This window comes from Enhydra lutris, unplaced genomic scaffold (genome assembly GCF_002288905.1).
Source record: "Enhydra lutris kenyoni isolate GAN:26980312 unplaced genomic scaffold, ASM228890v2 scaffoldscaffold73, whole genome shotgun sequence".
Taxonomy (NCBI): domain Eukaryota; kingdom Metazoa; phylum Chordata; class Mammalia; order Carnivora; family Mustelidae; genus Enhydra; species Enhydra lutris.
This window is the reverse complement of record NW_019154157.1, coordinates 6908479-6930704: the sequence shown is the minus strand read 5'-3', so window position 1 is coordinate 6930704 and position 22226 is coordinate 6908479. Positions and strand designations below refer to the sequence as shown.

The 22226-nt window shown below is 41.9% G+C and overlaps 1 protein-coding gene across 1 annotated transcript in view; it reads left to right on the top strand.

Annotated features, from left to right (window-relative positions):
• Nucleotides 1-22226, top strand: part of LOC111160050 (G protein-coupled receptor kinase 3) — a 123889-nt gene that overhangs the window by 2987 nt on the left and 98676 nt on the right. Inside the window, exon 2 of the mRNA XM_022522849.1 lies at nt 20204-20280. Coding sequence (XP_022378557.1) covers nt 20204-20280 — 77 coding nt within the window. The remainder of the gene's footprint in view (nt 1-20203; nt 20281-22226) is intronic.

Genomic DNA, 22226 nt, shown 5'->3' with positions numbered 1-22226 from the left:
CATTCCGCCCCGGGGCGATTTCGCTCCTCTGAGATAGCGAGAGGCAACCATTTTGTTATGTTGACACATTATTTAATTAACGAACCGATGAGTGTAAATCCTGTAACAGCTGATTACATAGCTGCTTCAGTTTACTGAAACATTTGTTGAGCTAATGTAGCTGATAATGGGATCTGTTGGGAATACTAACCCATGACCCATGGGTTCACTGTGCAGATCCAGTTAGAAACATGAGTATTCAGATGTGCATGCCCGTTACCCTACGCCATGTGAGGGAAGACGTCCTTTCATTTGATAGAGGTTAATCCATAAGCGAAGACCCACAGAGGGTCAACATCTTAAAGCCGTGGATCATCGAGACCACGTGTACTTGAGGCTTGTTACTTCTCAACCTTTTCCAAACAGAATGAAATTCGGTTGGCTTGGAGTCACACATAGTTGAAAGAGGTTGAGTAACATGAACTTGACCCGTCCCCTCCATCTTATGTCCCTGTAGGGGACATTGACAATCTTGGATCATTAATTGCAAAGCTTGTCCTTTCAAAGTATTCATACAGTATGATAGGACGTTCTGAAAACAACATTTGTGGGATTCTTTGTAACTTACCTGGAGTATTTAGAATATCCTTAAGGCCATCTGGGACACCTTTTATTACGTGACTTCTGTAGGTGGTTGTAGAGCTGCTTCTCCGAGCCAGGCCTGGGGATGCCATGATGGACCCGACCACAGCCTTGTCCTTCAAGGGGCTTGTGTGGTCTAGTGGGAAATACACAATTGGTTCAAGAAAGATGTTTACTTTCAAGTGCAGTTTCTTGAAGGTTCTGTTTGATCACAGACAAGTGGTATTGGGATGGCTTTCATGATTCTATCATCGTAGAACTCATGTTTGCCAAGTGTTTTTACAATGATTTGTTAGTTATTCCCTTTGAGGAGCTATCTAGCCATAGTATCCATAGTAACATGGTAATAGTATACTTCCTATTTGTAAAACTATCAAGTGGAATTGATCTTGAAAAGTAACTTCGTTTCCTTCTTTTGTGGGAGTGGAGTTTCTTCAGTAAGTTCCCTAACTCCAATCTGTGAGTGGTGGTTGGTGGCTCTGAGCTAGTCCTCTCTGTTTTGATTGTAGGGGATTCTATGTTCCCTTGCCCCCTAGCTTTGAACTTGAAAAGTCAATGATGAAAGAATGAACAGTCAGGAAAAAAAGTGTTCTTTGTGGTTGGGAGGAGTATTTCTATGTATAAAACGGTGGCAGTGTTCTTGCCTCTTTTCCACTAAGGTACACACATTCAGAATATAATTTGTTCTGACCTTTTTGTTACTATTTCATTCTTGGTTCAGAGTCAATTTGTGCCAGTGACTTGAAGACTCCAGTGCTGTGCGTAGTTGTCAGTTCTTAGAAATAGATGTTTCAGTGCAATCAGCTTTGGACCTAGAACTAGCTGCCTAAAACATTGTGAAATGTTTTGAATCGAGCGCCCAGTGGGTCTCTGCGGTTCAGGCAGCCCTGGTTTGTAGATGCAATGTGTTCTTAGAGGCAGTGTCTTAACGGTGCCTTTCAGCATGCTCAATTTGGCTTTGTCCAACATGTGTTTGGACAAGACTGGGGCTGTTGGATAGGGTGTCAGGGCTCAAAGCAGGGAAGTGTAGGTCTTTATCTGACAGTGGGTGGCAAAGCAGAGTAGGAAACTCAAAGTTGTGGAGAGCAGGATGCTTGGGGTCCCTGCAGCCCTGATAAGGGAAAGACAAGTTTTACTTCCACGAACTAGGACTAGAACAACTATCATGTACGGAGAGCTTGCCCTCTCCCCCAGGGCACTTTGCAGAACGAGTGCCATTTGTGCCCCACCAGTGTGCTGCCTGGTAAGTAGTGGCAGCCTCTACCCAGGTGACAGCCAAAAAACAGCCGAGGTGTAGTCAAGCCCTGATTACCCAGAATCTGGGTTCTTGCCTCCTTTCTGTGCCATGGGGCCAGCAGGAATAAGGAGCAACCCTCATCTCTTCTTTTGCAAGGAACAGACAACACAGTGATACTTCTGCATTTGGGGAAAATATATTTTATGGGCTATGTCGATGAGCTGCGGGTGCAGCATCTGAAAAAGTCAGGACCGTCCTCAGAGACTGACAGAGAACAGCCATTCCTCTGGGACCTGGGAAGGCGGTAATTATGACTAAGTGAATAAGCAGTTTCTTCCTTATTTCCCATGAGGAGCTCAAGAGCTCGAGGGTTAAATCCCTGTTCTGTGTGACACAAGAAGTGCAACCTTGCCTCTGAGAAATTTGTAGAACAGACTGCCTCAGTACCCCTCCCTGCCCCTCCCACCCCAAACAGGATTTCTATGTGCGTTATTATTTGGAAAAAAGAGCAGCCCCTGTCTTCCCCCTCCCCTCCACCCAGAAATTTCCATCTTGGGGAAAAGGGTAAAGGGGTGAAACAATATTTTTTACTTTATCTGCAATAAAAAAAAATCACTTTCTCAATCACAACAATCCTCCTTTGTTAATACTCCGAGTGTTTGAGGAATGCTGAAAATTTTGATGCAAACGGGTTGTGTGTGTGGGATGGTTTCCTCTGTCCTTATCCTTTGTTGGATGTTGGCAGTGAGGGAATGGAGACCATGGGCCAGGCAACTTTCACTCCATCGTCGAGAAATCATTTGTGTGTTTAGAAACTTCCGTGCTAACTAGGCTGGATGTCTCTGGACCTGCTTCTGCTCCTACTGTTTCTCACGTCTTTATTCTTTTCTATTTTTGCCATTGATCAGCACTTACAACCCCTGGGCCTTTCTTGACTGCTCTGTGTGTCTAAAATGAAATGCAGGGGGAGAAGTAATACCTTGGCTTCCCATAGCTTGTAAATGTTTCCTCTAATTTTGGAAGTCTTCTCCTGGGTCATCTGTGCTTCAGCATGGACCATCTGCAGACTGTAGAACTTTCTATATAGGGCGGTATATAGAGAGGACAGTGAACATTACTTTACTGTTCATTTACTCTGTGATTGGTGTTTTGTGGCCGTCAGCCTCGACCCAGCCTTGGACCTGTGCTCTTGTTTGCTGCCATTTCCTGCTTCCGGGGTCTCAGGAGTAGGAAGTGGTAATTATATGAAAGTCCCTAGGCCAGAGCTTCATCCTTGGTGAACTTGGAGGTCACCTGTTACATCCCTGGGTCCTCTCTACTACCTGCTCTACTATGATAAAGTTCTAGATCAGGAACCAGGAACTATGGACATGATTCTGCTGGCAACTTGCCAAGGGCCCTGGGTAAGTCACTTAAATTCTGTCTGTACAAGACATATCTTTTCATTTCTGATCACAAAATGCCCTCCCCCCATTTGTCTCTTGTGAGCATTTTTTTATCCATCCAGTATAGTTGTAAACAAGAGAGAACATTAATTGCAAACATTGGTAACTCAGAAGAAGAGTGGATGAAATATTAAAGGGTGATTTTTCTTTTATTTACACCACAGGTAGTTGCTGAAGGGATTATATGTAGCATGAAATGTGGCACCTTAAGAAAGTACATAATAGTAGTAGATATAAAGCAGCATTGTGTGGAACCCCCTGGGTCATATGCTCTGAGGAGGCAAGCTTGGGAGACAGGCCTTCTGAAAAGTTGGTTTGTTGGCCCAGGCAGCAAAGAGCAATTGTTGACCCTTAGACACATAAGTAAGTGAGTTTCCTAGATTTCTTCCAAGTTTTCTCCCTCTAGCTTTGTGGTGGCACTGTGTGTCAAGAACCTTATACACATGATGCCTCACTCAGTTCTCTTTCTTTCTTTTTTCCCTCCTTCCCCTATTTCCCCCCTCTATCATCCTCTTTTTCTTCCTTCCATCCACCCACCCATCCATTCTTCCATCCATCCATCCATCCATCCATCCATCCATCCTTTCATCCACTCATCCTGCCATCTATTCTTCCTTCCTTTGGTCCATCCATCCTTCCATCCTTCCATCCTTTCTTTCTTCAGTTCATCCATCCATCTGTCCATCTGTCTGTCCTTCTTTCCTTCTATCCTTCCATCCTTCCATCCTTCCATCCATCCATCCATCCATCCATCCATCCATCCATCTATCCATCCATCTATCCCCCCCGCCCCACCCTGATCCATCCATCTTTCCATTAACCTATCATCTATCCTTCAGGCTCTGGTCTATGTTGGCCTTAGTACATAGCACTAATAAGCATGCTACTCTTAAATACAGATAACTAAGCAATTAGAAGAGTTAACTCCTCCTTTAGAGGTCTTTGCTTTAGTAAAATGAACCAAAAATCATAGCCTAAAAGCAGCTAGCTTCAGTGTGTTGAGCATAAGGTGATTCATTTCAGTGTTCCTTAGACAGTAAGAGATTGCATGTTAATAACATAGCTTTGTAGTATCTCATGTTTGAAAAGATCTTGGAGGGCATCCAGTTCAGTCGTGCATTGAATGGGTGACGTCCCTGTCTGACACCAGGCAGGGTCATCTTTGAGGAACATCTTTGGAAGCTCTGTGGTGTTAGAAAGCTCTTTTGCAGTTCATTCTGTGAGCTGATCTTTTGCTGTCCTTTGTGGTTATGCAAAACAAGTTTAATCCCTTGTAAAAAGGACAGGTTTTCCAGTATCTGAAGGCAGCTCTCTTATCCCACAGTGACTTTCCTGGGAAGCTGCCCCCCCCCATTCCTTTAGTCACTACCCAAATCTAGCTGAAGTCTGCATGTGCTCTTTGTAATCTCTGCTTATCAGTCTGAACATTACCTGGCTAAATGAGAATACTAAAGTTTACAAAGATACCTGTAAAATTACTATAATTAATTCGGTTATGGCAAAACTAGTGAAAAATCTTATTTCAAGTGTATGTGTTAGTCCCTCTAAAGTTCTGTTATGGGGAGGACATTTCTGGTTCCTCCAGTGATTTAACATTCATTATGTGCGTTTGATTAGGGGATTAACATTTCCACTAAGTCCGAATTTGGAAGCTGGGATGGGTCACACGTGTATTACAACAGTGACTGCCACTTGCCAAGGGCTGAAGTAAGTTCCAGGCCCTGTATACGTCTTAGATAAGTATAGGCTAAAATATTTTAGGAAGAGAATGAGCTTTAATTATGCTGCAAGAGTCTTTTTCTGAGGATTTTAGGGCTTATGTTTCATATATTCAAAAACTTACACCTACAACTCCATTAGGAGTTTGCCGGGGAAAGCGGTGAGAGTCTGCGTGCTCAGCAGTGAAACTGGACTGTAGAACAGGCTCTCGGTATTTGTGCTTTGTGTCATGAAGTCAGTCCATTGCTCTTTGTTATCTCCCTAGAAAGATCACTCTGGTTGTATTTTCAGGTTACTCTAAATGTTTTGTATCTGCATTGCATTTGATAAGGGCTTAAGTTAAAAATGAACTCGGACTTAGATGGGAAGGCATTTACACAGCTGTTGAGTCCTGCAGGCTTTCATTTTGCATTGTGAATGTTCTAAAGCTGAGATGACATTTCAGATGTATCTTCTTTTAAAGACACGAGACTTTTGCTATTTGATTGGGAGGGGGTGGTAGGCGAGGAGCCCAGACGCCATTTAGAAGCAGAACTAACCCCAACAGGCAAGGTCAAGGGATTTTCGTATTCATCTTTCCTTCTTCCCTTAACTGTGTTTACTATTTCTTTTCTTATAACGACACCCTAATTACGTGGTAGCTCTTGTCCTCCTGACATTAAGTATAGAATAGAGTGTAAAGCTTTTGTGCTGTCTTCTGTGCTCCATTTAGGACTTGCTTCCTTCTCTTTGGTAGCCACCAGCAGTAGAGGAAAGCTGATTATTTATGCAGAATGTCACAACTAGAACTGGCCTAGAAGGGGAAGGTGTTTTCTGCACATTAGCAGTTTCTAAGTCATGCATGAGAGCGGGTATACTTAGGTTCATGATCTCCCCCACGCCCCACCCCCCAAAGAAGTGTGACAGTTTTTGTGGTCACAGATTTCTTAGGGTTCAATCATTTGCTTGGTTTTTTTATTCCATAAGGAAAACCAGCCAGTGTCTCTGTGTCTCTGTCATTTCAGTAAAGGGCCCTTCTTATTGGGGAACGGGTGTTCAAATTATTAAAAAAAAAAAAAAAAAAAAAAAAATCAGGTTGTGCTGTAAGAAAAGCTTATGTTTTCCTGGCCATTTTGTGCTGGAAAAGTTTAATGAGGTAGATGGTGGAAATCCTTCATGTGAGATTAGAGTTTGAGGTCAAGCGCTGTGGTCTGTGGTTATCTCATGACCATCTAGGGATCTAGGGGTAGGGTCTGTGACAGTGCAACAGACAGAAACAGTAAGACTCTTTGGAAGTGCCTCAGTGATTCCAGCCTTCTCCTCTTTGGAAGCTCTCTCCAGAACGGGGGCGTGACTTGGGTCAATACTGAAATGATCACGATGGCGATCCACTTGTCGGACTTAATGTTTAGATCTGTATGTGTCTATAGCGACATCTGATCATTTATTTCATATTTATTTGATAGATTTGCTTGAGAGTAAAAAGAAAAAAACCTCACTAATACTTGTATGCAGTGCTTTATATTTTTACATGTATATTCTGTTTTTAGTTTTTACGATTATCCTCTATATTAGGTAGAAATTTTTAAAAGAAAAAGAAAATGCTCCAGAGCTTTTTCGATTTGGGCTGTCTCCTTAGACACGAGTGTCTTTCCTGTGGTCTCTGGGACGGCCCTCAGCCATTCAGGCCCAGAAACTAGGCTCACTGCATTGAGCACATCTGTGTCTTACAGTAAAATGCATGTCAATCAGCCCAGTCTGCCTGGCTAACCCATGTTTTCCCTCTTGCCCAGTGGTTCTTATTTTATAGTTAAAGACCCTTTTGAGGATCTGATGAAGCTAGAGGCTCCCACTCCCCCACAATGCACTAATTCACCTAGTAGATCCATCTGAAAAGTCAAACTAACTAGAATATCAAATTGATACTTTATGCTCAGCACTAATCCCCCAGGAGCCCAGATGCCTGAAGGCTGTGTGACCAGAGCATTCTGTCCTGGGGGTTTCCCTTGTGGAAATGTACTGTTCTGCAGAAGGTAGTGCAGCCCGCACGGGCTTGTGGCCTGGGTCAGAAGGGTCTAGCCTGAGACTCATCAGTTTCAGTAGCTGGAACCAAGTCCCTTCTCCACGGGGTGGCCTTATGCCGGCTGTGCAGTACTTGAATTCCCTGGCAGTGACGGCTTCTGTGATGACCTGCCCTTCCTGTTTTCACTGGGGGGCAGATCTCCTCTGGTTCTGGTAACACAGTGACTGAAGCCACAGCCAGGGATAGCCAGCCCCGGAAAAGTCTGGCATTTCTCTGCCCTTTGTGTTACGTATTGATTTAACATTTTTACTCTCAGAGGGCAGGCTTTCTTCCTTATTTTCAGATTCTTGGAAATGGCTCTACAATACTCATCATCTCCTTTAGAAGGAGGAAATTCAGGTTCAGAGAGAAACTAATTGCTCAGGATCACCTTGATAGCAAAGGGCTCAAAACTCTGCCTTTTAATAGACACCTACAGACTATCTTTTGCCATATGAATCATCTAAGAAAAGAAGATTCTTAGAACAGTGTCAATTTCAGATATTACCAACACAGTATGAAAATGAATTGTCGGGACGCCTGGGTGGCTTAGTGGGTTAGACGTCTGCCTTCTGCTCAGGTCATGATCTCAGGGTCCTGGGATCCTGTCCCACATCGGGCTCCCTGCTGAGTGGGGAGCCTGCTTACCCCTTTCCCTCTGCCTCCCGCTCCTCCTACTTCTGTTCGCTCTCTAACAAATAAATAAATAAATAAATAAAATCTTTGAAAATGAATTGTCTTCACCCAGTAAGGGTTATCAACTCTAGGGATCTGATAAGGTACTCCAGGAGCTCACATGTAATTTCATTGGAGATGTTGATTTAATAATAAATACATGAATAATTCCTTAAAAGATAAGATGTCATAAATTTCATGTCCAGTAATAGAGTTAGTTATCATTAATGATGGCCATGTTATAAATTGAGAAAAGCTGCATGTGAGAGTTTCTTAATGTTTCCTGACCCCAGACAGCTTTTTGTAATTTCACAGGTACTCTTATCTTAAAAAACAAAAAGCAAAATTCTCTCTCTGCCCATCAGCAGGTACATGCATATCCTTGGCTTGAACCTACTTGACTGTTTATTCTAGCCACATAAAGGATTTTTCATGTTAACCTTGTTAGCAGAACGTTCTAAGTGGTGATAGGAAATTGATGAAACAGGTTGCACGTTTAACCTTCACACAGAAAGGTTGTTGACATCATCCTGGGATGGGGTTGTGTTTGTCAGGGATACAGTAGTGAGTCCCTTTTCAACTTGCCCCTCTGTACCTACTGGGACATGTTCAGCTTGTCCTTGTTGGTAATGTGGAGAGGCTTTTCAGTCTTTTGAATTGCTGTATGATGCATCATAAAACCATTGTTTGCTTAACCCTGTGTTCGTAATCACAAGCGCCTTGGCAGTGAGTGTGCTGACCTGGGTATGTTTGGGCCTGTAGATTTGACCCCAGACGTAAGACAGGGACGTTTTCAGTTTTGTGAGGTGATGCCAAATATGGTCCTGTATGTTTTAAGGATAAATAGGGCTGTATTCAGAAGTGTTACTGTTATTGTTAGTTTTAAAGAATTTCATTTAGACTATATAAATACAGCCGGGTAATAAGAACCAAGATTTTAAATGTAAATGAAGAGATGCAGGAGTACAAGACAAGAGCTAAGTAAAAACCCTGGTTAAATTTGAATTGGAAAGTCATTTTAAATTCATGATTTTTTTTTGAGGAGGGGGTTCTGATCACATATATGTATGTCTCAGCTGCAGGCATGGGAAAGCGTGGGAGACAACTGCTGTCCCCTCGCCGTGAGTACCCTTCACAAACACACCTGCCTCTGGGTGTGGGCAGGGCCTGGGCAAGAAGAGCCTAGAGCTTCTGTTACCTGTTGTATCAGGAAAAGGAGCCATTTAAGAGTTGGGGTGGGTACCAGATCTAACCAGTACAGGGGCAAGAAGAAGGGGTCCCCACTGGCCAAAGGCAGGACAGTGTGACTATCAAAAGAATATGGCTGCGGTTGATGAATATTCTCGGTTATATTCAAACCTTTGTGGTGGGCAGAAGAATAGCCTCCCCCCTGCCAAATGTCCACAACCTAGTCCCCAGAACCTGTTAAGTATGTGAATGTTACATGGCAAGAAAGTATTAAGGAATGCAGATGCAATTCAGGCAGCTGGTGTACAGACTTTACAATAAGAGATTATTAACCTACGATTATTATCCTGAGTTACCCAGCTGTGCCCAGAACCACTGCAAGGAAGCAAGGCGAGTCAGAGTCCAAGCGAGGCAGCATGAGAAGGAATGTCTGCCGTTAGCCAGCTTTGGCGGTACAAGGGGGTCACAGACCAAGGAATATGGGTGGCTTCTCGGAGCTCACAAACAAAGGAGATGCGTGCTCCCCTAGAGCCTCCACTAGGAACAAAGCTGGGCCAGCACTTTGACCTTAACCGAGCAAGACCCCATCCAGACTTCTAACCTGCAGATCTGTGAGATGATATGCTTCTGTTGTTTGAAGCCCCCAAGTTTGAGGTAGTTTTTTTTTTACAGTGTCAGTATAAAGCTAAATACATCCATGGTATCCGAAAGGGAGAGCCCCAGACAGCACAGATCAAAACAGAACATCTTACCCATCACCACTGGCAGTGAATATATGCTACTAACTTCATCCCTGAGAACTGACAATCAAAAAGGTAAAGAATTTCACACTTTTCTTACTTTTCCTGTAAGAGGTGGATCTAAGGATGATCAGAAAGTCCTCCTTGATGGGACATAATTCTTCCTCACAGAAGAAGTACAGCAAATGCATTTGGCAGGAATGATGGAGATAGAAGAGTCATCATTTTGCAACTCTTTTTTAAAATTTTTTATTTATTTTTTAAAGATTTTGTTTATTTATTTGACAGACAGAAATCACAAGTAGGCAGAGAGGCAGGCAGAGAGAGGGGGAAGCAGGCTTCTTGCTGAGCAGAGAGCCCAGGACCCTGGGATCATGACCTGAGCCCAAGGCAGAGGCTTTAACCCACTGAGCCACCCAGGCGCCCCTCTTTTTTTTTTTTTAAGGATTTTTTTTTTTTTTTGAGATTTTATTTATTTGAGAGAGAGAAAGAATGAGAGGGAGAGAGAGAGCATGAGTAGGGGGAGAGTCAGAGATAGAAGCAGACTCCCTGCTGAGCAGAGAGCCTGATGCGGGACTCAATCCCAGGACTCCAGGATCATGACCTGAGCTGAAGGCAGTCGCTTAACCAACTGAACCACCCAGGCGCCCTCATTTTGCAACTCTTAATGAAAGTGTTGATGTAGGCAAAGGTCATCAGAGTATGAACCCATTAAATGAAATGTCATGGGGAATTTGAAAAGGAGAAATCAGACTGTCACCAACTGTTTTCTAAGTAATTTTCACATCACTAAGAAAAAATGCCTATGTACCGTCTTAGGTAAGGCAATATGAAATACCAAGACCATCTAGTACCAAGGACATTCTCATTCCCAGACGTTGAATTTGAATATAATCCAGTCTTTAGAGGTAAAGGTTGAGCTTACAGGAAATACGGAGCTAGAGGAACAGTTAGGTCTTAGGAGGAAGCCAACAGATAAATCCAGAATGGGAACCCTCCTCCAGACCGCTGTCTTGGTGTCCTCAGTAAGCCACTGGTGTGACGATAACAAGTGGGTGGTGGAGAGAGGGGGAAGCTCTGGATTAAAACAGATTGAAGAGAGAGAACAGGCCAATGAATGTGTGATCTTGATTAGATTAGATCAGATCCTGGCTCAAAAGACACCTCTGAAAGAATTATGGACATTTGAATGGAAACTGGGTAGTAGATCTTCAGGGGTTATTATTTGGGGGGGGTGTTGGAGAGTCATAATAGATTGTGTTTATGTAAGGAATGTATCCCTAATCTTTAGAAATGCAAACTGCAGTAGTAAGTGTAGAATAACATGCAGTCAGTGGTTTCAAGCTTTAAAATACTTTAAAAACTGAGGGAAGGGGACACCTAGGTGGTTCAGTCGCTTAAGCGCCTGCCTTCGGCTCAGGTCATGATCCTAGGGTCCTGGGATTGAGCCCCTCGTCAGGCTCCTTGCTCAGCAGGGAGCCTGCTGCTCCCTCTTCCCCAACCCCCTGCCCATTTGTGCTCCCTCTCTCACTCTGTCAAAATAAATATATGAAGTGTTTAAAAGAAAACTGAAGGAAAAGTCTGGGTGAGGATAAAAGCAGCAGACTAAAAACCTTGACCACTGTTTAGGAGGCATCGAAGGCCAGTTACGAGGGGCTCGCTATACTATACTCTTTTGCACGTTTGACCATGTTTAGCATAATGTTTAAAAGCAACAAAGTAGCTGACAAGACCGGAGGATCACCACTGAAAGCTTGCAGGGCTGCTGGGAACCTCAGCTGACCCCGTGTCAGGGTAAGAGCACTGGGGACTTAGGATGTAAACTCCCATGGGAGCATGCACACAGATGCAAGACGGACTGTGTTTCCAACAACTTAGCCGAGGCAGGGGGCATGGGGAGGACCATGTGCTTTTTGGAAACCGCAGTAGGTGACTCAGAAAGAGACTTCATGACACCGATCGCAAAGATGTGGGTAGGGTTTTAGTCCCGTTCACTTGTAGCCAGAGTCCTGACTAATTCAAGTGGTGTGGACAGATTTACGACCTGTTGACCTGACAAACGATGAAGGGGGAAAACACACACACACACAAGAAGGATTTTTCTAAGAGAGAAAGCATAGTAAGAAATGAAACCTTAGAAAACGATATCCATTTACCACTACCACCCACCCTGAGTGCAAAAGACTGCACAGAACTTCATGACTCTCATTTAAATCATAGCTCCGCTATTTTAAATTTAGTAGGAAAAACATAATAACCCTTGCCGTTTACGATGATCTACCCTATAAGCATCCTTCCAGCACCTAATGAAACTCTGTGATGCGAAGTCTCTCTTACTGAAATGACTTTAACAGCTTTCTATTTTTAAATTATTTGAATATTAATTTGTCAAAACATTTCAAAATAATTATTTTAAAATAAGTGCTTTCCAATGTGTTGCTCTAAACCAGACCTCACTAACTACCATAATTACTGACAAGACCCAGTATGGAGAAAAACAAAACTTTATTAAGACCAAGATAACCTGGGGGCACCTGGGTGGTTTGGTCAGTTGAGTGTCTGCCTTAGGCTCAGGTCATGATCCCGGGGTCCTGGGATCGAATTCCACATCAGGCTCCCTGCTCAATGGGGAGCCTGCTTCTCCCTCTCTCTCTGCCTCCCCCACCTTGCTTGTGCTCTCTCTCCCTTTCAAATAAATAAGTAGAAAAATCTAAAAAAAAAATTAAAAAATAAAAAAAGACCAAGATAACCTGGATAAATGAAGAGCTACAGGATGGTTCTAGATAGGAAGGAAGACCCTTTGATAGGAAGGAAGACCCTTTGAAGACTGATATTTGGGAAGATAACGGTTCTCTTCAAAAGAGTCTTTAAATCCAAGGCAGTTGAATCAAAATCCAAATGAGAGTTTCAAGGAACTTCAGAGTCAGTTTCTCCTCATCTAGAAGAGAAGAATGGGCAAAGATAACCAACCCCATTTTGAAAAAATGCAACAACAGGGAATCTGCTCCATCAAAAGGAAACATTGCTGTAGCAGTTACAACTATGGTTTTGATGTAGGCACAGACACACAACCCTAGCCCCCATACACAAAGCCGTGTGTGTGTGTGTGTGTGTGTGTGTGTATACATGCACAATTAATATATGTGAATTTGGTTTATGAATAAAGGTGACATTTTGTGTCTGTTGGGGAGAGAATGGTGTGTTATTACCGGCTATCAAAGCTATAATCCCTCTCCATTGTACAGAAAAATAAATTGCCAGAGTGTTCAGTGAGATGATCATAAGAACATTAAAAATATGAGAGAATGGGTTTTTTTTAAACTGTGGAGTATAATAAAGGGTTCTTGTAAGCAACCCTCAAACCTGCAAACTCCAAAGGAGAAGACCAGTGGATATGAGGATATGATCATGCTGCGTTCTCATAGGACAGTAGGTACCATATACCAAATTGAAAGACAGGTCAAAGAAAAATTACACTGGCTGATCTCCTGAGGAGTGTATTTTAGTTTGTGAATCTGTTTGCCCAGACTAGATGCGCTTGTGCCCTGAGGTCCCAGACTGGTTCAGGGAACGAGGAAGTACAGGCGACTTGTATCCAGTGAGTCAGCGTTTTTACCAGTGGTAGAAACAGAATGTCATCTGTCAGTCCTTGGAAAGGAAGTGTTTGCTTTAAAAAAGCTGTGAAAAGCTGACATTAATCTCACGGGTGGTAATGAAGGTATGTTTTTCACATGGTTAGAAAAATAAATGAGTCTAAAAGTGGAAGCTTTTTGTGATTTGGGGCGCGCGCGCGCGCGCGTGTGTCTAATTGCTGCTGTCCTCTGTCCGTTTGGTTCAATTATTTGGTACAGGCTGCCATGACTTATAAGATCCTTCTCGAGTGGTTCCACTCTTCCCTCTCTCATTTCGTCTTTGCCAGTGGTCCCTCAGGATCTGTGCTTCACTTGGCTGGGTTCTGCAGCCCCATTGAAGCTTACTTGCCACATTGGCTTGGGGCTTCCTTTTTATTCCTCTGTCGCCCGTGTAGACAAGGGCTCCTCCGGGGCAGAGACAAGGGAAGATTCACTGTCAAGTGTCAAGTATCCCTGGTGTCACCCACAGTGGCCGGCTGTCTCACAGAAAGGATTCGATTCATGCCTTTAGAATGAATGAATGAATGATTACACGAACATATGAATGCATTGCTTTTCCTCCCCAAGAGCATGGAAATACATAGAAATTGATCGGACACTGGGGCAAGTGGTACAGCAGGACGTGAAGGACATGCCACAGGACACATGCCACAGGACATGCAGGGGAAATCCAAGTGACTTACCGCTGCAAGAGTTCACGAAGAGTTGGGGAAGGCGTCGCGGTGTCCGTGACCCGACCTGGATCCTGGAGGATAGGCAGGAGGTTTGCAGGTATAAAGGAGGCAGTAGGAGGAATGGCATTTACAGAATCATTGAGCGGTGACAAGAATCAAGCATGGCTGCTCTGTGAGAAAGACAGTGGCCAGATGTGGTTGATGAGGTGGGTTGGGGCCCCTTTGGAAATGCTCTCTGTAACACGCTAAGGAGTTCAGATGGTGGGCGAAATGAGAGGCCCTTGGAATCTTGTAAATGAGATAATGGTGTGGAAAATTGCTCTTGGAAACAAAGATGATGCTCTAACCCCGGCTGGAGACCCTCCTGGCCTCAATCCCTCCTCCCATGCTTAGCCATAGAATGATGTTGCCCCTGTGCTGTTGCTGGTTCAGAAGTATTCTGGAGAATGGAGGTGAATGGATTCCAACATGATCATTGTAACCGATTTGAAGGGACGGTTTAAATCCTGAGGTTTTAGTAGCTTTGATTAGGTAAGCTGCTGACCCCGTAAATGTGTTCATCCTTCTAATTGTATCTCTCCAGGGACAACTTTTGTTAAGTTGATGGTTTTTTTTCTGACCAGTGACATTCAAGTTATGTTTTAGTGTCACTTTAATATCAGGTAATATATTGCAAAGAAAAAGACATTAAAAAGCTGTTATGGATTGTCAAAATATTGTAGGAAAAAATACAAAGGAACTTAAATTCATATTTAGCATAATTGGGTTGTGATTGTCTAAATGTAGATTGCCTCATGCTGGAATGTTTAATGTTATGCAAATTACATGCAAGAATTCCCTGCCAAAGATCTGGTGAACCAAGGAACCTTGAGAAGAGTTGACATTAAACCACACCAGATACTTTTACAGACCTCTTCAGCCTCTATCTGGCAGAATGCAGTGGTTTTAAATCTAGTGGTGGAGTTTTTATTGTGACTTTGGATAATGTAGCTCTATTTTGGGTGTTTAATGAGCAGTTAGTGGAAAATATTTAGTAACTACATATAAAAGAAAGCAATTTCCTTTTGGGGGAATTGAATCTTTGTTTGACTGCTTAGTCATCTCATCTTTTAAAAAATCTGCCTTTCAGTGTTCTTGGTGGTCAGCAATGGTAATCACTCATTAGTATCAGACTTCTTACAAAGCAGTCTCTTATCTTGCCTTATCTTCACAACTACCTTATCACCCTCTTTTTTTTCTTTAGGTGACACGTCACATATCATTAGAGATATTTGTTTAAATGTGTTTTGTTTTAAACATCAGAATAAAACAGACTTAAACCTCATAGAGAATATAGAGGCTTTTAAGAATGGGAATTGGCTAACTAGGTCATAAATATTATGTAGTTTCTCTGCTAGTGAGATGTTCAGGTACGACTTAGCCTACCTAGTCATTGGCCAGGAGAGTATAGATCTTTCAAGAACTTTAGTAGCAGAAAAAAAATTTAAATTATGATGTAATATTTATTATACTTACCTTGTATTTATATGGCAGAACCCCAGGAGGTCATGACAGGTAGAGTTGATGTATCTCCAAACATTTGGCATTAAATTAAAAAAAAAAAATCATTAGGCCTCCAATCAGTATACAGGGTTTTATATATAGTATGTCGGCCTTATTTTGATGAGGAGGTATGTAAAGAAATGGCTCTTAAAATATAAAAATATAGTGTAATACATGGCCATTGCTAAAAAAGTAATACTTAACACCAGATATTCGGTCTATATTCACATTTCTCCAATTTTTTATAAGTTTCTTTTTATTTGGATCGAGTTTTAAATGAAAATCCATCCATTATGCCTGTTATTTATTTATTTATTTATTTGAACTATAGGTTCCCATCCATCATTTTTCCTTCTAGAATTTTTTTTTTTTTTTGCTAAAGAAATAGGGTCAGATGTTGTAGAGAATTCCCAACACTCAAGGTTTTGCAGACCACCTCCTTGTGATGTAATTTTAGAAAACCCAACTTTTTTGAGTTTAATTCACACAAAACAAACCACATATTTCAGGTGTCCAGTTTGGCAAATTTTGTCTGGACCTGTGAAGCCATTACCAAAATTAAGATAACAAACACATGTATTGTGTCACCGTCCAACAATTATCATTTCTCTGACACCAATTGGCTGTCCTACAGTTTGATTCAGTTCTGATGTGAACCACCTAGAGTTGGCACAGACTCCCAGGTTAAGGAATCAGTCCCGCAAGACTGCCCCACTTCAGATACCAGCTGCAAATGGGGTCCTACCTGCATTACTGTCTGTCTGGCTGCAAATTTGAGGGTTCCTGTGACCCTCGTCTTATGTTTGATAGTTCTGGAACGACTCCCAGAACACAGGAAGGTGCATACTTATGCTTCATTTTATTGTAAGGATATAAATCAGGAACTTCAAAGGGCCTGTTACATAGGGCAAGGTCTTGGGAAGGGGTGGAGTGGAAGGCTTCCCAGGAGTACCTCTGTCCCAGCACATCTATGGGTTCACCAGCCTGGAAGCTCTCTAGACCTCATCGTTCTAGAACTTTTATCCAAATTTCATTATGTAGGCATGATTCGTTAAATCATGGTCATTGGTAGTTGAACTCAATCTCTAGTCTCTCAGGTGTCAAGTGGTAGGGAGAACATTTCCAAACCTCTAATCACATGGTTGGTTCCTCTGGCAACTAGCTCCATCCTGAAGCTGTCTACGGGCCTACCAAGAGTTACCTCCATTAGCATTAACTCAGGGAGGGTTGAAAAGGGCTTATTATGAATAAGATACTTCTATCATTAAGAAATTCCAAGGGTTTTAGGAGTTCTTTGCCAAGAACTGAGACAGAGACCAAATATATATGTGTGTATGCGTATTATTTTACCATATACATCATCCCCTCAGTATTGGCTCCTGCCTCTTCATAATCAAACACTGTGTTCTCTCTGTCTCTGTCTGTCTTTCTCTTTTGATCTGGCTTCTCTTACTCAAAATCATTATTTTGAGTACCATTAGGCAGATTGGATGGCATGGACAAATTACTTAAAAGACACAAGTTATCTAAGCTAATACAAGAAGAAACAGAAAATGTAAGTAGTCCTACATCTGTGAAAGAAGTGGAATGTGTAATTTCAAACCTTCCCACAAAGAAAATTCTACTCACATGGTTTCACTGATGAGTTCTATCAAACATTTAAGGAATAATTAACACTGACAGTCACCAACTCTTTTAGCAAATAAAGGAGAAAGGAATTATCCCCATCTCCTTTTATGAATCATATCCTGATATCAAAAGCAGAGAAAGTGATTGCAAGAAAAGGGTAAGACTTCTATACTAAGAGCTACAATGTAGCAATGAGAGAAATTAAAGAAGACCTAAGTAAATGGAGAAGTATGTCATATTTGTAGATTGTACACTTCATATTATTAAGAGGTTAATTCCCCCTAAACTGATTTATAGATTCAGCACAGTCCAAATCAGAGCCCCATCAGGCTTTTTCTGGGAAGAAATTTCTGGGGAAAAAACCTAAATGGGAATGCAGAGAACCTAGGTTAGCCAAAAAATGAACAAACAAACCCAAACCCCCACAAAAGCAAAAAAACAAAGTTGGATTACTGGATTTCAAGACAACTCTAAACCTCTAGCAATCAAGACAATGTAGTGTTGATGGAAGGGTAGACATACAGATCAATGAAACAGGATATCCGAGAGACAGACCTACCCAGATTTAGTGTTGAATCAACAAAGGTGCCAGGATAATTCAGTGGAGAAAGGATACTTTCCCCCCCTCCAACAAAGAATGCTGGAATAACTAGGTATTATAAGGGGAAAAAAGAACCTTGAGCTTTTACTTTGCATCATACACAAAAAGTAACCTGAAATGAATCTTAGGCCTAACCCTTAAAGCTAGAACTTTAAAATTTCTAAAGGAAAATGTTAGGTTAAAAATCTTTTTGACCTTGGGATGTGAAAGATTTCTTAATGTGGTGCACCAAAGAAATAATAAATTGGATCTCCTTGACTAGACACTTATGCTCTTGGAAGGACTTCATGAAGGCAATGAAGGCAGGGTGTGGACTGGGAGGAAACATTATGATCACATAAATCTGACACTGGACTTGTTTCCAGGACATAGAAAATTTACAATTGAGTCATAAGACAGACAACTCAATTAAAAGGTAGGTAAAAGATTTCACTGCACACCTTACAGGAGAAGATGTAAGTACTCCAGTAATCCAATAATGTCCAAACGTACTCAACATCATCATTCATTAGGGAGAAGGAAATTAAAATAAGCTACTGCTACACTACCTAACAGAGTGGTTAAAACAGAAAAGACTGACAACCAAAGTGTTGACAAGGGATTTGGGGCAACTGGGATTTCACACATTGTTGGTGGGAATGTAACATCACACAGTTTGGAATATAATTCAGCCGTTTTTTATTATGTTAAATATAATTAACCACATGACCAACAATTTCACTCCTAGATATTTACCCATGAGAAATGAAAACATGCGGCCATAAAAAGACTTAGGCACAAATATTTAAGGAGGCTTTATTCATAATAGCCCCAATCTGGAAACGACCCAAATGTCTATCAGCAGATGAACGGGCAAACAAATGGTGGAATAGTCATACAATGCCATACTACTTGGCAATAAGAGGGAACTAAATTCTTATGTGCACAGCAGTATGGAGGAAACTTGCTTATGTCAAGTGAAAGAAGCCAGACACACAAGACAACATATTGTATAATGTTATTTATCTAAAATTCTAGTACTGAAGTAAGTAATCTGCATTAACAGAAAGGAGATCAGTAATTGCCTGGATCCTAGCATTTGGGGAGACTGATTGCAAAGGGGCATCTTTTGGGGTGATAGGAATATTCTGTATCTTGGGCACCTGGGGGGCTCAGTCAGTTAAGTGTCTGACTCCGGCTGAGGTCACGATCCCAGGATCCTGGGATGGAGCCCTTCGTGGGGCTCCTGGCTCAGCAGGGAGTCTACTTCTCCCTCTCCCTCTGCCTCTGCCCCTCCTCCCTGCTCATGCTCTTTCTCTCTCTCAAATAAATAAGTAAAATCTTTAAAAGTTATTTTAAATCTTGATTAAGATGGTAGGTATATGTGAAAATCTATTGATGCATATAAATATGCATTTAATTATATAGATTATACCTCAAATAGTTTGTTTTAATAAGTTTTTAAAGGGGGGGGTGCTGCTGCCAATTTTTTCCCCAGCAGTGGATGATAGAGACGCAGGTTCTACTTTTTCCATTTGAATATTCACTTTTGGTTCACTTGTTGAATAAACCCTAGTTTCTCCATTTTTCTGCCTTCTCTGCCTTGTATCTTGAAGTTCCGTATTTATATGCTCTCTATTCCATTTCATTGTAATCCTGTCTTCATTTTAGCTTCAGAGTAAGCCCTGTTCTCGATATTCTTTCTTTGTACACGTTTTTGCTATTCTTGATCCCGTGTTGTTCTGCATACAGTTTATAAAGACATAATCATTTCTTTGTTCTATGAAGAACTCTCTGCAATAGTGATGGGAGTTGGGGTTGAAATGATTTTATAGATAACTTTGGGTAGATGTTGGATTTTTGCAGTATTCCATCTTTCTGTTCATAACTGTGGTGTACTTTTCCATCTATTAAGATTTTCTGTTATGTCTCTCAGCACATTTTGTAATTTTCCCTACAAAGTTCTTGCACATACTTTGAAGGATTTATTTCAAGGCATTTGGTGTTTCTTATTTTATCTTAAGTGAAATCTTTCTTCTAATTATGTTTTCTCGCTGTTTATTGTTGATGTATAGAAGTGTGGTTTTTAAAAAAAATCTCAGTCATGTATCCAGGGAACATTTGCTTTTGTTTTAGAAAGAAGCTCATTAATTGATTAGCAGAATGTGTCACGTGTGCACATGCTCGTGTGTATTTTGACAAACGGTGGTGTTGAGGGTGAGCTTTCCACAGTCAGTCCTTAAGTTATTTTTGGTCAAGAGTCCACATGTCAGGTCGGCCCTGAGTCCCGGGAGAGGACCCCAGCTGGAGCCTGATGCCCCCCATGCCATCAGCCCTCCATGCGGTCGTGGATGTCAGTATGAGGGCTCTCTGGTCGACCAGCGGCCTTGAGTTCAGGCAGCCACCTGTTGTCCACGCTGGGGATGATTTCTCATGATACAAGCTGTCACCGCTAAAAACGTGTGCCTCTTCTCTTTCAGTATCCGGAGTGTGATGCAGAAGTATCTTCAGGAGAGAAATGAAATCACCTTTGACAAGATTTTTAATCAGAAGATTGGTAAGTGCCACTTTCTCACTTGGCATACCGTGAGCTCAGTGGTGGTTTCGGGTGGCATTCCCGTTGTGTATAAATGCATAGTGCTTTGGGTGGTTTGTAGCTCAGCTGGGGAGGAAGGAGGTTTCGTGTAATAATAAGATACTGAGTGGTTCCTTACATCCCTGGTAATGTCTTGTGCATAAGTTATTGGGAAACACATTAGTTTGATTCGAGGTTTTAAGGCAGTTGGGAGGTTGCCAAAATCAAAGGATTGGATAGTTGGTAATCAGAAAGAAACACTCTCTACTCAGACTCAAGTCTGAGGTCCCCAGCCTCCCTCACTGCTCTTGTGCTTACGATGATCACAAGGAACTGGCATGGGTCTTCAATAACATACTGCAACCCTGTGGCTGGCCATCTCCTTCCAAAGCATGGGGCTGGCTTACATGATCTTATTACTTTTCATGGGCTAATTTATAGTGTTTGCATGCTGCCCAGTCATTGTCAGCTCCATGTCAATCACTCTTATCCCCGTGGCTCCCTTCCATCTTACTTAGTGGGTCACTAGGACTCCCCTGTTGTGTGCCTAGAGGTCAAGGAGCCACCTCTCTCTGGCTGGTACCCAGCTCTGCCCAGTGCTGGTCCTGGCCCATGCAGATGTATGGATATACCTAGAGGCCTGCTCTCTGATGATCAGCAGTTAGTGCCTGGAGAAATTAGGACTGAGCAGGGATTGCTTGAGTGTGGGGTTTCAAGGCCTGCAAAGCAATAGATTATCGTGTTCTCGCCTGCCTTCCACAGAACTGCCAGTGTGTTCAGAGGTGACTGTCCACTGGGTTATGTAAGAGCTGGAACCTACCTATTTTTCTTTTTCTTATGCCCCCAAATCAGTTCCTACTGTCCAGGAATTTCCTGAACAAGATTTTGTTCTCAGTAGGATAGGATTTATCGTTTGGCCTGCCAGCTGGCTGCATTGTTGATCTGCCCATAGGAATGTGATAAACAGATAATTCTAGGATTTTACATGAAATCACCTTAGCTGAATATAACAGAATGGGAAGCTTTTTTTCCCTTCCTTTGCCCCTTACTTGCCTCCCACAATTATTCAGAGAAGGTTTGCCGAGGAACTGTGTCATGGTTTTTAAATTATTTTAACCCTAGAGGATGTGACTTTATTAAAACTTCAAGAAACTGTGGTTGTACTAAAGTTTCCTGGAACTCAGATCCCCACTGAGACTGAATATCCTTTGCAGTGAGTCTGGGTGGCCCCGCCATTTACAGGTTAGGACACAGAGACTCAGGTTGGTGAGGTGACTTGTTCTCATTTGTCCTCCTCCTTCTCTGGTCATTCTGTAAAGGCTCTTGGGAGGGAAACAACGAATCTAAAATGTACAGTAGAGAGGGTCACCCTGTAAGAACCAGATAGTTTTTTTTTTTTTTTTTTAGAAAGAGTCATGATGCTCTTTTGTGTTCAAGTAAAGTAGAAGCCGATGCAGAAGGTCTTGGATTTTGGTAAACTTTTTGTCTATTTTACAAATTAGCCATCTACTAAGGCAATACAGCTTCTGTGGTAACCCCCTTAGTCTAGTGGTCAAAAGTTGGGTGCTGGGTTCCGGACAAGCAGATGGAGAGTAGCCCAGTCATCGGGATTTGGTATGGGAACAGAATGGTGGAAAGAGTTTGACCTTCATCTCATGTTTTTTTTTTTTTTCCTTTTCATATCTTTTATTTGTGATTTTGAAATGAGTAGAAATCTTGAGATAAAAATGTTGCAATTGAAGAAAAACAGCAATATGGTATCTTTATATTGTGTGTATATAGATTATATATTTTTGTGATGTTCTTTTCCATCTTTTTTTTTAATTTTTTTTTTAATTTTATTTTTTATGAACATATAATATATTTTTATCCCCAGGGGTACAGGTCTGTGAATTGCCAGGTTTACACACTTCACAGCACTCACCATA